This window comes from Anguilla rostrata, chromosome 15 (genome assembly GCF_018555375.3).
Source record: "Anguilla rostrata isolate EN2019 chromosome 15, ASM1855537v3, whole genome shotgun sequence".
Taxonomy (NCBI): domain Eukaryota; kingdom Metazoa; phylum Chordata; class Actinopteri; order Anguilliformes; family Anguillidae; genus Anguilla; species Anguilla rostrata.
In genome coordinates, this window is record NC_057947.1 from 26,430,853 (window position 1) to 26,446,526 (window position 15,674).

General features: G+C 42.2%; 1 protein-coding gene across 1 annotated transcript in view; it reads right to left on the reverse strand.

Moving 5' to 3' along the window:
- The window catches only part of igsf3 (immunoglobulin superfamily, member 3), a 114,681-nt gene extending 99,418 nt beyond the window's left edge, over nucleotides 1-15,263 (reverse strand). The window contains exons 1-2 of the mRNA XM_064309729.1: nucleotides 15,106-15,263; nucleotides 13,676-14,526 (exon numbers count right to left, since the gene is read on the reverse strand). Of these exons, the coding sequence (XP_064165799.1) occupies nucleotides 13,676-13,715 (40 nt within the window). The 5' untranslated portion in view covers nucleotides 13,716-14,526; nucleotides 15,106-15,263. The remainder of the gene's footprint in view (nucleotides 1-13,675; nucleotides 14,527-15,105) is intronic.
- Nucleotides 15,264-15,674: the final 411 nt, after the last annotated feature.

A 15,674-nucleotide genomic window follows, 5' to 3' on the forward strand; every position in this document is an offset into this window, starting at 1 on the left:
TGCCTGACACCCCGGACCCCCCAGTACAGCGCAGCTCTCTGTCTCAGACAGCGAGCAGCTGGAGGGGTCGGGGTTGGCACCTGGCCGAGCCGAACACATTGTTCCATGACTGCCTGTGTTCCGATTCGCCACGCCGCCGCGTGTTGTCAGCACCTCCGCTCCACCGCCGTCCCCATCTGCATGCCTGTCTGAATTATTCACAGGGAGAGCCCCGTCTGATGCCCCGGGTCCATTATTACGATGGACGCTTTTAAAAAATTTAGTATTTGTGACCAATTTGCTCATCCAGAAACCCCCCTCCCCCTTTCTCCCCCTTAACCCATGTCTGGTCCTGGCTTTACACTTAAGTGCTCGCCAGCATCTGGCCTTAAGCTCCGCCCCTGTCTCACCTCCTCCGCTTCCCTAAGGAACACCCTGCTGCTAGCTGCTCGGCGAGGACAGGTTATTGGATGAGAGGGTTGACAGACCTGCCGGCTGGAAGAGCGGGTTGCCAGACATGTCTCAGGAATCTGTGAGCTGCTCTTTTCTTTCATCACTGACAGGGCTCTGTCAGGATCACTGGCTATGGCCCAAAGGCCAACACCGTTCACTACGTCTTCTGGGAGGAACACCTTGCCAAGCATAGCTCTTCTTCTGCTGCTGTCACACCTGGTCAAAGGGATGATGAGGAATCCTTAAGGGAATGCTCAGGTTTTGTAGTCCAAAGGGACTGATTTATTTATTTAACTTTTTTAAATTTTATTAAAAAAATACTTCACCTGTTTATTATATTAACGATGAGGCTGAGGGGGCATTGAGTTGAGCAGAACAAAGCCGTTAGAAAAAAAAAAGAAAGAAATTAACACAATCTTTTTTAACTCCAACATCCTTCTCTTCCCTCTGTGTTTCCATGGTTACAATCTCACTAACATCGACTCAAGTCAAATTCTGTTTACAGAAATTACAAGTCGTTTGCTTCTTGCTTCACCCGTGATATTCACTGAAGCAATCAAAGAAGATCTTAGAGAGGTAACAGATGAAACACAGGTCACAGGGCAGCTCCAAATCACACACACTGTGGACCAACTAAGAGACCAAAATGGTGGCTAGGCCACACTATAGTTTTGTTTAAATGCTCAGTAACGATTAGGCCCTGAATGCCACGACAATCAACACCTTGATGGAAAGACTGCCAGTGGGTGACAGGCAGCTCCAATCAGAAAAAACACTGACCAAATCCTCCATGAGGACAAGCAATGAACCTAATTTGCACAGTTTATTTCTCCTAATATACACCATTATTTATCAAAATATATAGAACATTCACCTATTTGTCTGAAAGCCATATAGTATGACTCATAAATTCTAATTTATTTTAAAATGCATTGTCTACATCAAAGCTTGTATATTTATGATCCTTTGTCTACATGAGAATTCTGGAGTGGGTGTATCTAAATCACCAACTGGAAAAGAAACTAATTAACAACTAATTAGAGTCCGTCTGTAATTGTCAATCAGTTTGGCTTTTAGCTGTGCTGCCAAGCAAAAAAACATGTTCAAAGAAAGTTAATTTTCCTTCCATCAACATTTCCATAGAATTTGTTTCTTTCTTTATTTCTTTGACTGAAGGCGTTTTCCCGGAACTGAACATTTGTAATGAAGACAAGCCATTTCTTCAGATGAAAGGTTTTGCTCACCAAATTTATAGCACAACAATTAATGTGTCAGGGTTTTAGACAACGTTGTTGTTTCAGTGCCATACGCATAGTGTCAGGAAAGAAAACTGATTGCTTCATTTCAATTTTGCATAACTGAATTAAAGCCAGCTAAATCAAAACGGGTCCTGATGAAAGCGCTATCTTCAAACTAACCTTGTATTGGCATCCTGGTATATCAGCGTATTATGAAATTATGCGATAAATTAGTAACATCATAACATCATCAGAATGATATACGTAATGACATCACACAACTATGTTAAAAGCAAAGTGAACAATATACCCCTATTTAAAAAAAAAACAAAACAAGAGAACAGAGTAGGCAATTATTGGTACATTCTGGAGTCCCAAATTCAGTTCCAAGTGACCATTTAATAACAATGCCCTTTACATCAAGTTACTAGTTCCTCAAGCAGAGAGGCCAGAGGCTGATTACTCACAATGAATGGGCCCTTCTTGAGGGAAACCCCCCCACACCCCCCCCCAAAAAAAAAAACAGACACTGCTTTCTGTCCCAGTAGGAGCTCCCTTCCGGATGAAGCACACAACATTACAGTCGAACAGCAGCCACCAAACACCGGTAACTAAGTATGACAAGGTCCCAAAGCAATTAGCAAAATGGTGCCTGACAGAACTGACAATCCTAATACTGCTACGATGCAAGTGGAAGGACTAAACACTCGGTCTTCCTGTGGTGCAGCGTGAGTAACCCTTAAAAAGTGTTTTAAGAGTAGGTTTTTTGACATTTTTATTTTATTTTTTCAAAATTCTATGCCAGTGTCCTAGAACTCAGCCGCTATCAGTTACCAGTAGTGCTTGTGACATCAGCATTAGAATGTTCGGTTAAGAACACTCTAATCACATATTTGTGACCTTACACCTTAAAGGGTTAATGCGTTCCTTTGCACTGGGGCCAAGAGCAAATGGAAACAGATGAACCAAACCTAAAACCGCACTCACCAGAGAAATAGTACCCTACTCCATCATGTGCCATCCCTTGGCAAAGAACACAAAAGGACACACAAATAATGTGGCAGCACTAGAATCCAGAACCAGACAAGGGCACTAAAGACAGAGAAACCCCTTTTCACACCTTAGTACTGAAATAAATTACTCAAGGATACAAGGTCCAGAAGCACAAATGGACACAGCTTTTCACGTTTGCATTTCCACAGAGCATGTGTTCCTCGGTTTTTCAATTTACCACTGTCATAAAGATTAACAGACCTTTAAAGAATCTGAAATAATATTTTTATTAACCTCATGGGCTTTTGGCATGTACATAGAATGAGTAAAATTTTGATTATGATGATGATGAAACAGATGATTACACTATTTTGAACAATTTTATCTGAATGCTGCTTTCCACCAGAAGAATCATGCATTCTGAGAAATAAGGGTACAGCGGAGGTACATTTTTGCCCTTTAGTTTGTGTACCAAATGTACCCTAAAAGAACAATGATTAAAGTACCTTTTACAAGCAAAAAGGGTACAAATTAATTATGTATTTTTAGCTAGGGGTGCAGTTGTATGTGCCTATAGGGTACCGCCCCAGTGACAACAATTGTACGATTACAGACACTTTTTAATACCTTTTTTTTCTGAGTGTAGCTAAAGCATGCATTGTGCACACACTTATTAATGTGCCGGGGCTGCTATATTAGGTCACGTTACAGTCCTGCACGGCATGCTGGGAACAGCAAGTCAGTTCATTAGTGTGAAACTAAAAACATCATTGTACCTTTTATATTGCTAGATGAATAGCTTAAAACATAATGTTGTACTTTACCACACTTTCCAACCTCTGCTTATTATTATATATATTTTTTCCTAACAAAACTTTTTTCAGAAACTTATTTTTACATTATAACAGTAACACATAGTGGGCAAATAGTGAAAACACTAGAGTATGTTCTGGAGCTATATATTATCTTTTCAGTCGATTTATTGGTTTGGACAAATATAATTTGCCACCTACCATCGGGAGCTCAGTCTACGGCTTTGCGGAAAATAATATTTTTGTACAGAATTTGTTTACCAATTTATCTCTCTAGGAAATCCCCTCTGTTTCCAGATTAACCACAATATCCATACTCGTTCAGATAATTCATGCTCATTGTTATATTCAGTACACGTGATTGTTACTTCAGACCACAAGTTACCTTTTTTTCTATCGGGATTTTTAGAGAAAATGGAACTGAAATGTTGTGCCAAATCCAGTACAGCCATACAGTTTATGCAAGCACCAACAGTCATTTGGGGAGATGCACATATTAAATGACCATATGAAGCAAACAGATAAGCACTCCCAACCTCCACAGGTTCACCAGCACTAACCCCGTTTCCAAATATAGACAGCGCCATGTCACCACAGACCCCTTAATTAACGTGAAGCATCGACCAAGCGACATATTACTGCTCTGACTGCCCTTCAAACAATGGGGTGGGAAAAAAACGCTAGAATTGGCCCACACAGGTTTGAATTGAATTCATTCATTAGTCATGGTTACACTTTGTTGCAGTTTAATGTAGCTTCAAACTTTTATGCAAGAAAGTGGAGTTGGCACCTCAGCTGGCCAAGAAACAAAAGAGCGGTCAAATGTCTTTTCCAAAATGGGGGGACAAAGTGTAAAAAGAGCTGTAATTCCTACATGCATCATTGGATGCAAATACCCTCAAATTAACGCTGACAATCTGAACTTCAACCTCACAGTCATTGTTTCATTTCAAACCCAATGTGCTGGAGCAGAGGAAAAACAAAAAATATGGCACCGCCCAAATAATTATAGATGGCCCTGTATGTGTAAAGAAAAAATGCATTAAAACTCGTGCAAAAAATTACATCAAAAAATACTGTTGTTTCGTTTCATTTTTGGGTTAATGCTCACGTCCTTTGCTAACCTCATCTGCTAAATATCTTCAGAACGTCACAGTCTGGCCAACAGTAGGAAGAAAAATATCTGTATGCAGTGCATTTTCTGAATACTTTATTCAAGTTAGATGCATCCCGGATGCACATGCTACTGCAGCTAGCAAGAACTGCAAAAAAAAAATCATATAAAGCGATGATTCAGCATATATGGAACATTGTTTGAGGGCCTGGGGGTTCAGTCTGCTGTTTGAGTAGGCTCACACAGCAGGTTTACTCAGCTAATTTCAAAACCCAAAGCAAAACTGTCATTTTCAGCCAATGGATGGTTACCTTAAAGGGCAAGATCTTGCAGGATCTCAATAAAAAGCCACCCCCACCCCCCATCTCTCAGCTCCCAAATAGTTACAAAGTAATGGTAATATGACACCTTACTTGAAACTGGTCCATACCATTTCAACTTAAAATGAGCACTTTTTTTTCAAGCTGACATTATTGACACAGGGCTACTGGCACAAGATAATAAGCCTATTAGGAAAACAAATGGCAGTTTATCTGCGGCAAAACAGTGGGAGGAACATTTGATTGATGAGGCACACATGACTCAAACTGAATTGCAATGACATAAAAGAAGACTGACTGACAAGGCAAGGCGATTCATTAAAAGGATTCTCAAACTGAATTTCAAGGCAAGCTGAAAAGAGGAAACTAAATAAATTAGCTTTATTTCATTTATCGCCCGAATTATTTAATTTTAAAAAAATGCATTTCCCTTTTCCAAATATTTAAATTAGGCGAATAAATTAAATCCCTTATTGAATGTATTTGTCAGTGCAGTTAGTAAAAACATTAACATTTTAATTATTATTTGTTGTTTCCTTTACCCTTAGCCCAGGTACATGGTGTGTACTCCTGAAAATAAAACGCCCTAAGGAACGGTCATGTTTTGTTCTCTGTAAACAGAGAGGAGGAACCTCTGTCAGGATGTACCATCCACACAGCTGCTTACAAGTGCCGTTCACAGGCCGTCACAAGTGCACTAACATTCAGTGTAAATATTTACAAAATGGCCAGGCCAAAATAAATTCCACTCAACGATATCGCCCAAAAGAAGAGACCGCACACAAGAAGGCTCAACCGTAAATGCCCTAATCTTCCCCGTCCCTCTTTAATCTAACAGCGCCGAAGCCTGGGGCTACTCTGCAGAATAAAGTGTGGTAAACAAGTATTTAACAGTGGGTTAAATCCATTAAACAACAGAACCTCCAGCTAGCGTTAGATTTCATCAGAGCACAAAACAAAAACACCGTGGGGACATACACAGCAGTAACATGCGGACCACCAATATACTCATATGTTTAATAAATGAGGCGGGCCCTGATGCAATTGAGAACTTCCCATTACCGCAGGGTTATTACAGGCTATTCACTCCCTTTTCTTGCAGCAGCAGCATTATTTTCCTTACATGCTGTACGATTGCAGAGTGGACATAATCACGTAATATCTTGGAGAAATTCCCACAGAAATGACTGGAGGGGACTTATCTCCCTGAAATTCCCACAGAAATGGCGGACGAACATCTCTGCAACACCTTCACAGGGAGGATGGAAGAGGAACACCTCTATGACTTCAGCGTGGTCACTGAAGAACATGGGGAGGCGGGGGGGGGGAAATCAAAGCCAGGAAGCTGAATCTTCCCCTTTTATTTCCACCTTAAATCGCCCTCCATGAACCCAGAGACATGCAGAGGCAGAGAGTAGAAATCACGGTTCACCTGAGAGAGGAATCGCGCGGCTCCCTTTGACCACGTTCCGCTTCCTCGCAAGTCAGGCAATGCATCAAACCCCACTAGAGCAATGCAGGAGGCAGACACACAGACGTGACGAATGCTGATGCCCGAGACCACTATTCCGGAGCCTTCCGTCGAACTTTAATTATGTTGAATTATAGCGAGCGGGGTCTACTCGGGCTGAATTGCTTCTTCTCCAACACAATGCATTCGCAATATCCATCTGTACGAGCAAGGCTGACGATAAAATTTAGTTCCACACTGTTGTGTCTGACCTTTTCAGTCCAAATTAGCGCAATCGGGAACAACGCATGGCATTAACTTTTAAACGACTTGCGTTGGTAAATTTTCACATTAACTACGGGAATCCCTCTTCTGCAAACGTTCCTTTTAATAGAACAGGAATAAGATTTTCGGAGAAACACTCTCCTCAAGGACAAAGCTGAATGATAACGTACCCAGAGATTGCCCCTGAATCAGATAGTCAACCGTTACTTCTCCTCCTTGTGAGGCTCAAGTGTAACCGAGCAATTTTACGTTCCAATGCTGGTTGAGTATTTCTGCCCAAAGGCTAACTGATGACTTTGGTTATCATGACCTCTTCACCCCAAGGTAAACTGAATTCTCTGGATAAATATTCACAAAAAATATTTTTTATTATTTTGCTCATAAAATCCAAATCCAAGGGGAAGTGTTTCCATCACCACAGTTGTTTCCATTACTGTTCTTGTTGAAAAGCCAATATTATTTTTCCCCAGTCGATAGCCTTTCAGCAAAAAAAAAAAAAGAAAAGAAAGAAAGACACATGCACCCACAGCAAACACACCTGTTTGAGTACCAAACAAGCCAAACCCACAAACAGTTCACATGAATACAAAGCAGACCAGGTACACCGCACCGTGAGGGGTACACAGTAATCTTACACCACCTGCCCATCTGTCATTCCGTACCCTGATGTTTCCCTCTGACAGATCTATGCGACTTTCCAGCAGAAACAGGCTGACACATCTTCAGGAATATTGACATACTAGGAGAGTTACCATCTGCATTGGTGCAAATGTGCAACCACATAGCCATGTCTCATTTTGCTGATACAGCATATGCTTACATGTAAACCCTTTGAAGAGAAGGTGTTCTGGAATCCTTTTTTCAGTGTTCTACAACTCCATTGCTTTCCATTACCAGTATTAATTGTTACATATGCATTAGAATGCACAGTTAAGAATATTCTAATCACATGCATTGCATCAGAAGGGGCAGATGTCACAGGGAAGCAGAAGGACTTTGAGACAATACAAAACGTTGTATTGGGTTTATTTAGGGTTAATTATAATTAGGGTTCATTTAAAATATTTCTACAACTCTTAGTTAGTTGTACTTTCATTTATTTTATCCTTAACAAATGCAGGAGCTTTTCCAGTTCTACATTTACATGTCTAGCAGTGTTCATCCCTCGGTTAAATTAAATCATTAAGTGAAATTCATGGCAGGAGTCCTTATACTACAACAAAACAGTACCAAACTGCCTCTTTTGGTCTTATGCATATCATTCCAGTTCTGATTTGAAATGTTATAAAGAGGACACCCAGCTCTCCTGCCCTTTCACCCACATCCACAGCTGTTAAAAGGAAACACATCCTCATTTTTAATTCACCACCGCACTGCTGACCCAATCTCCACAGATTAAAAGTGATTACAATGCAGTGTGTGTGAAAGAAACACTCAGAACACTGGCTTCAAGCACAGACGATGCATTTTAATAGCCTGTTAGACCTGGAACCTGGTTTTAGTTGGTCCCAATTCTCCAACACACAGACTTCAATCATAGCGACCAGGGTCTGTGCGCGAAAGGAACGTCCAGAAAACTGGCTTCAAGCAACATACGATGTATTTTAATGGCCCTACAGACCTGGAACCTGGTTTTAGTCTGTCCGGATTCTCTAACACACAGATTTTAGTCACAGCGTCCAGGTCAATGGCAGAGCTCTGAACTCTGGGTGCTGACAGGGTCCAATTTTACGGCGGGGTCATCTGGAAGTCAAACAGCTGAGAGCGCACAGCTATACGGTCGACTCAGTCGAGCCTGGTATTTGGGCCCAGAGCAAGAATAACATGTTGGTAACCACGTCGCTCAGCAGATCAAAGCCCGCCTTCGCCAAAGCGTTTCAGAGGGTCTGGTGGTGGTTAGACTGGACATTGAGGAGTATCCCTTCTGGAAGTTTCCAGAAAGCCAGACTAATGGGGCCATAAATACCTTGCGAAGAGACTGCATTCAGATCCTCAATATATCCACGGGCCAAGACGATTGCCCGCCCACTTGAAAAGGACACGCCTGATTCATATCTGTTGTCAGGGCATAAAGGGAAAACAGGGCTTTCAACCATACCCTGCAGGCCAGGGGAGTCAAACTCCAGTCCTGGAGGGCCAAAGTGTCTGCAGGAATTTGTGGATTCCTTTCTATCAGCAGCCAGCTAAAGCATTGAGAACAAGACGTGTGGACAAACCAATCAATGGCTTACATTAATCACCTGTTACTGGCACACACTGAAAACCTCCAGGCCTGGAGTTCTACACTGCTGCTTTAGGTCAATGGGACACAAATATAGCCCACACATTGAAAAACAAGAATGTATAACCCTCCTAAATGCACCAGTCCTCCTAGAAATAATGGCTAATGTCATCAAAATGTCAGATGCCATCTTTTAACTAACATTACACATAAATTACATATGTACCCTATATTTAAATTACTACATTTTGTGTCTTGATCCACAAGATAAACAGAAAACATTTACTTGAGCATATATAAACTGTAATGGTCCTGTACACAAAGAAAGAGCGGTCGCTTTTTCAAGCTTGCTTTGAGCACAGTAAAATAGAATGCACTTGCAGTCTGCGGTTGTAGCTGGAGCTTATGCAAATGTCAGATCAAGATACGATCGAGCCAATTAAATAAATTAAGGGCAGAAGTTGCCAGAAAATCCCAAAACGGATCGGCTCTTGTTGTGCACCACTGCTTTAAACATACCAACTTAAATCACCCAAGGAACTTTGAAATCGGCATTGAAAGACAGCTCAGTGATATTTTCTCTCATTTAAAAAAAGAATCTTGGCATGAGTCCAAAACATAACCCTGAACGTTTTCATTCATTGCCAACTGTAAAATGAAGCCATAGGAACTAAATTCAATGATGATTACCCACAATTCCACCTGGGCATAAAGAATACTCTATTAGGTCCTAAGCCATTAATACTCATGATGTGCGAACGTCCATTTCGAGCCGCATGATGAAAAGCCATTGGAAGGGCCCTGCAATACATCACAAACCTGAGCCAGCCTCCGCGCTCCAACAGCTAGCCCGAAAACCGCGGGTGTGGAACAGAAAACGTGAGAATGGGTCACGTACTTGGATGAAATACAACAGCGGTGACAGATTTTCTCGTTCTCGTGCCGATGATGTTTTGCCCGTGTGGTTTTTCCTAAGCCTTCACAACAAAGAAATTAAGCACTGTGGGTAGGTTTGAGGATGGCGGATATATGGGCTAAGAACAGACTTCCACCCACGACCAATCACATCACAAGTATTCCAAACGCTTGGGATTTATTAGATAGGGTAAATGAACTATAAAAACGACTGTTCTTTAAAAGTAATGTACTCTCTTATTAACAGGAAACATAAAAAAGGCTCATTTGTACTGCACTGGGACGTGCAATGTACGACTGCCTACAAGGATCAAACATTCACGCACATTAACTCTGGTGCGCCTGTGTGTGGTGACAAGGTAGGGTCAGCAACGCACGATATTGAGTGTTTCTACCTTCAAATAAATGAAACAAAAGAAACGTTTCAAGCACGGAGAGGCTATGAAATGAATTTTAAAGCAATCAGATGATGGACTCAAGGCCTTGATAAAGGGAAACAAGCTACTGGCTGTATGAAACATCACAGCATACCTTGGATGTTCACAGAAATAGATAAGGCCGACCATCTGTCTATAATGGTGGGCAGGGCCTTATAAATAAATGGTGGCTTTCATCCCTGAGGCCCTGGCCACACACTTGTTCAGTGATTCATTCAGACACACTTCAGAGAATTACTGTACCCCCTAGAGAGAGTTCCCACCCCATCACCCCCCTTACACCCACACAGACCCCACACCCACATACCCCCTCCACACACGCCCACCACACCCACCCACACACACCCCACAAGCACACACCCCCTCCACACACACACATACACATACCACACACACACACACCCACACACACACTCCTGAATGACTCAACGCTGGTATTCTTCACAGAATGTGGGTGGACAATCTAATCATCGCTCACTTAAATAATTTACTGCATAGGATCTGAAGGCAAGGACAAATTATCCAGAGTGTTTACAAACCCGTTCTCTCCATCTCAGCTGCAGCAAATGATAAAAATAAGGTGTGACTTATTGACAGGATTTAAGGGGGGTCACTTCTGTGTATTTGATCATGGTAAAAAATTAGACAGCACTGTACCGTACATGAGAGTGGACTTATGGGTTTTCAGAAGATGAATCGGAAACGGAGGGAAATTTTCACTGAAGGACGGCGAAAGGGGCTCGAGCGAATTGCTCATTAACGCGCCAGATTTTCACGAGCGGGGAGACTCTGGAGTGCGAAAGCGAGAGCAGATCTGATGATCAGACCTGAGGCTCTGTGAGCAGCGCATACACATTTCCCTCAGATCCACAACGGACAGTCAGGCCTTAATGACTGAGGCTCAAACCTCACGAGCGCTCTGAGTGACCACATACTGAAGACATTCACGTGTAATTGCAAAATTTTTTTAAAATGAAGACACTCTGAAATACAATAGTAATTACAATAGATTCTTTTTCTTCTTTCCTTAAGAGGCTCAGAGAAAAGAAGTCATGGGATATTTAACACTGCCTCTCAAGCTTCAGACAATCATTCTAATGCACTGAAGTCTGAAGGGCTGAAAAACACCCTGTTGCTGAAAAAGAGAAAAAAAAACAGAATGGGGAGAATAAATAAATAAATAGATGATTAAAAAATAAGTAAGTAAATACATAAACATTATGAACAAGGGGTTGGGGGTTTATCTGTACACAACAGAGGGGTTAATCTGAGATAGGAGTCTGAAGCTGCAATATCACATTAACCTACTTCACTAGCAAGTAAACACACACACACACACACACACACACAAACACCAGCTGGTTCCTGGTTTTATTTTCAGTGCCTACCGTACATCCAATGACTGTGGCCCTGCCCGGATGTCTAGCTGAACAGTGACATCACAAATACTACCGCACCATGTCAAAATCTTCAGACACTCAAGTGTGCCACCTAGGGGCATGTTGAGGGCAGGTATTGAGTTAAACCTGAACGATTACACCTGGACTCAATTACTCGAGGCTACGTGATTAATCTGATAACTGTCTACCATTACAGCGTGGCATAATTGCTGAGTGGAGGGGGCTATTGGGAGGCATACAGTAATGTTGCTTACATGCGTAACCAGGGAAATGCAGAAAGAGGAGCTAGACCACATACAGGAAATTATAAAACGGGAGGAAGGCATCGAGGTGAAAAACCTTGCTAAAATAGCAGAACAGTACAGTGGTTTCTCTCACCAAGGATTGAGGCCATGTAGTCTCAGTGCCTGGGCTACTACATCTGCTACATTCGCTGTAGGCAACGTGCTGCGTTCTGGGTGTCCTAGGCATATCCAGTTTTTGGTATACAAAAAAAACAGAAGTTCCCCCCGGTTCGCCAGCACAATTCTACAATTCTCACTACCCCCCACCCCAACCCCCATGTTAGCAATCACAACCCCCATGCCCACTGACCCGGTCCACCCACAAATTTTCTCAGGTATTCCCGTGATTGGGACTCTGGCACCACTGCCGGCTCCATTCCTGGGGCTGTACATGAGGCAGACCTCAAAGGCTGTCAGGTGTGCTTACAGGGCCACAGACACTGTAAACGACCACTATTAGGCCAGAGTCATTCGCGCTTCATTTCGTCTGCCCTTGAGCTCAAAGCTCCCCTTGCTTCAGAGCTGAGGTAAATCCTTTTTGGGTCTTAACAAACGCGGTGTTTAACACCTCCACCCACACCAGCCCCCTTACGCGTGAGGACACAATGTGATTAGAAACACAGCTGGCTGGTGTTTTCGCCACGGCCAAAAGACCAGCCAGACAGCTTGTCACAAAACAGAACTACAACTCAGATGCTGTCTTATTTAATGTCAGACGAGCGAATACCCTTTGACAGGATCATTCTCCTCAGACCATATCCACATTATAAAGGCCATGTTTCACAACTGACAGATCCATTTTCCTTCAGTCCGAACACAAATCTTCTGCTGTTTAACATGGTGTGCTTATAGCACCAATTCACATATGTACTTATCTCTCATTCAAGGTACAGGACAAGTAAATATTTAACACTAAATTCTGCCTCTACAAGCAGCAATAAAATACTGGACCGGAGACTGCAAATCCCTTCTGATCTTGTGGTGTGATGCAGTAAGATTGTAGTACAGTTTAATATTACAATGTGAAACATTCTCAAATTTCTAGACAAGAATATAATTGTGAATGGTCAGAAAACTATTTTCCACAAATAAAGGAAGTGAGAGTTCTGAAACTCACGGTGTGAGTTTGGCTACTAGTAAAAATGTCACGTTTGAGAAGTTCTTCACAGTCGTGTAGGATACTTGACTAGCCTACATGTCCATATTCTCCGCAAACCTCAATGAAACCGCAAATAATTTTGTTTTGCTTACAATTGCAAATGTGTCTTGTTTGTTTTCACACTAATGGAAATGTGTGGATAACAGCACCTGGATAAATAGTCAGTTTTAAGTTTAAGAGTTATATAAACGCAGGTTCAGTTTCGTAAAATAAATAAATTAAAAAACATAATAAATAAAAAAGTCAGATGTTCTGTAACTCTTCTATACACGCAGCTATAATGTAAGAATACAGAATGCAACCGGTTAGCCCCATGAAACACATAGTAGGCTACTCCTTCTAATGCACGTTCCATAGTGAACCAAACTGCTACGAAAGTGTGGCGATACAACGCGAGAAAATAGTTTTCTGAACGCTTAGGGAAAATGTTATACCCATAAAACCTTCCTACGGCAGGTCAACCGAGGCACACATGGACTGCGGAAAATTAGTTAAACGGTGTCAACATGAGGGGAGTTCATCCGTCAAAAAGCAAGACAGCAAAGTGAAAAGTGGAATCAAGTCGCAGCGACAGATTAACAACACCGAAAGGATATGCCAAAATTAATTACTTACCAAGCATTACACACGCAATAAGAAGGGCTTTGATCCCCATGGCTTGATACTTCCTTTGTGTCCAGCTGATCCTCTCTTTACAATTTCCTGCTCCAAAGACTTCGTCAGACGCGAAAAGGATTCGTTCAAACACCTGCTCAGAGCTTGGGCAAAAGCAGCGCTGCCCCCTTTTAAAAAAATCGACCAAGCAATCGCTTTTTGCAAGACAGTTAAAATGCCTCACCGAAAACGCAAAATTTGGTTTGAATTCAGGTTGTCCAATTGAGCTGTACTGAGGACAGTTTTCGCGACCTCAAATCGCCCGTGGAGTCATTCTTCTTTTATTTATAAGGTAGGGTTAAACACAACCGTACGTTTTCGCAAAGACAGTGAATTACCCCCTCCGCATTTGACAGCCATAGACCTATTAGTCCGGTATATTCTTCTTGTCTGTGCGGTTCCCAGCGCCAGCGTATCGTTGGCGATGTCGGGGAGGGAAATAGTCGCCGTTGGGGCTGAAGTAGTATTCCTTGGGACGGCAGTCTGAATAATCCTCTGTATTTAAACGTGTATTCCTTACGGATTGTAGCTTTGTTAAGAGGCTTGTCTGAGAATCAGCAGAAGAACTTCAGTCTTTCCATTCCGTTCCTTGCGCGCTGGGCACATAAAGTGATGCTTCGTTCCGATAACACCTTCGCAGCAACCTCCTCTATTGTCGCACGCCCACAAAGGAGCTTAGAGCCCATCCCATTTTCACACTGACACTCAGCGTCAGCTAATATACTTTTCCCTCAGGAGTTGGAGAGTGTTGCCACACCACAGTGTGAATTCATAATTACGTCCAACTCAGAAAAGATAGGTCTCCTAAATTACTGTGAAATACATCAAAAAAATCGTTAATAACAAGAATTACACTGTATGGGGATAATTATCACAGCACAGCACCAAATCAATATCGACAGTTAGAGTAGTCCTTGTATTATAATTATTACAACAAACCAGGTCGGATCCACGCGCGTCCTATATTGACAGCAGATGAGAGTGCAATCGAAATTTAACAGTTGGTAGTTTCCACGTAGCCTGGCGAATATCTACTAATTTAATCAAATGCAAATCTAGTGAAATAAGTGGTACATCATTACTCTACAAGGGTAAATCCGAGCGTTTCCCTACGATTCCCAATCTCAGTACGGACGTCGTAGGTAGGCTACTGTGTGGCATAACTTGACCGTCGACAGTGTTTTAGATCTTATGAATGAAATTAGCAATGATTTCGCCTAGCCTACAGTCTGCTGGGGTGATGTGTTCATGACTCAGTAGGCTAAAGTGCATTCGCATCTCGGTTTAATTCACTATGTGTTTTCGGTTTTGCCTCAACATAACTATTGATAAATCATACACATAAAATTTAGCCAACACATTTGAAAGTAACAATATTACTGGATAAGTACCATTGTGGCTTCCCAAAACACGTGTGCATTTCCCGCATCTCCGCCACGGAACACAAGCGGCAACGGGCCAATATTCTCAGTCACTACCTGAATTAACTCAGGCGGTTTGTATTTACGAGTCCTTGAAATTCAGAGCTGGAGGGTGTGCTTTTCTGTTCTTTTCTGAAGACCCGCCTCCTGGCATGTCAATTGAGCCAGTGTCTACACGACCCCGCACAAAGATTGAGGAGGCGTCCCTTCCCTATTGGATGGACAAAGGAAGTCTAAATTTAATTTTGAACACAAGGAAGGAACAGTAATTGACTGTCCACCTCGCCATCGACCGCCTCACCTACATGAGAGTGGCAGCAAGCATTGCGAAACGATTGACACGTCCCCTACACGAAGTTTATTTCTGTTAACTAAGAGACTCACAGATAGCGGCATAATCAGTAAAGTGAGCCAGTTGCAGTGGCAGCCATACATGCCCATCCCAAGCCATAACAATACCTCCAACGTGTTTCACAGATGACGTGGTAATTCCTACACAATTAACGTGATATGGATGTAAATACCCTCGAATTAAAGCT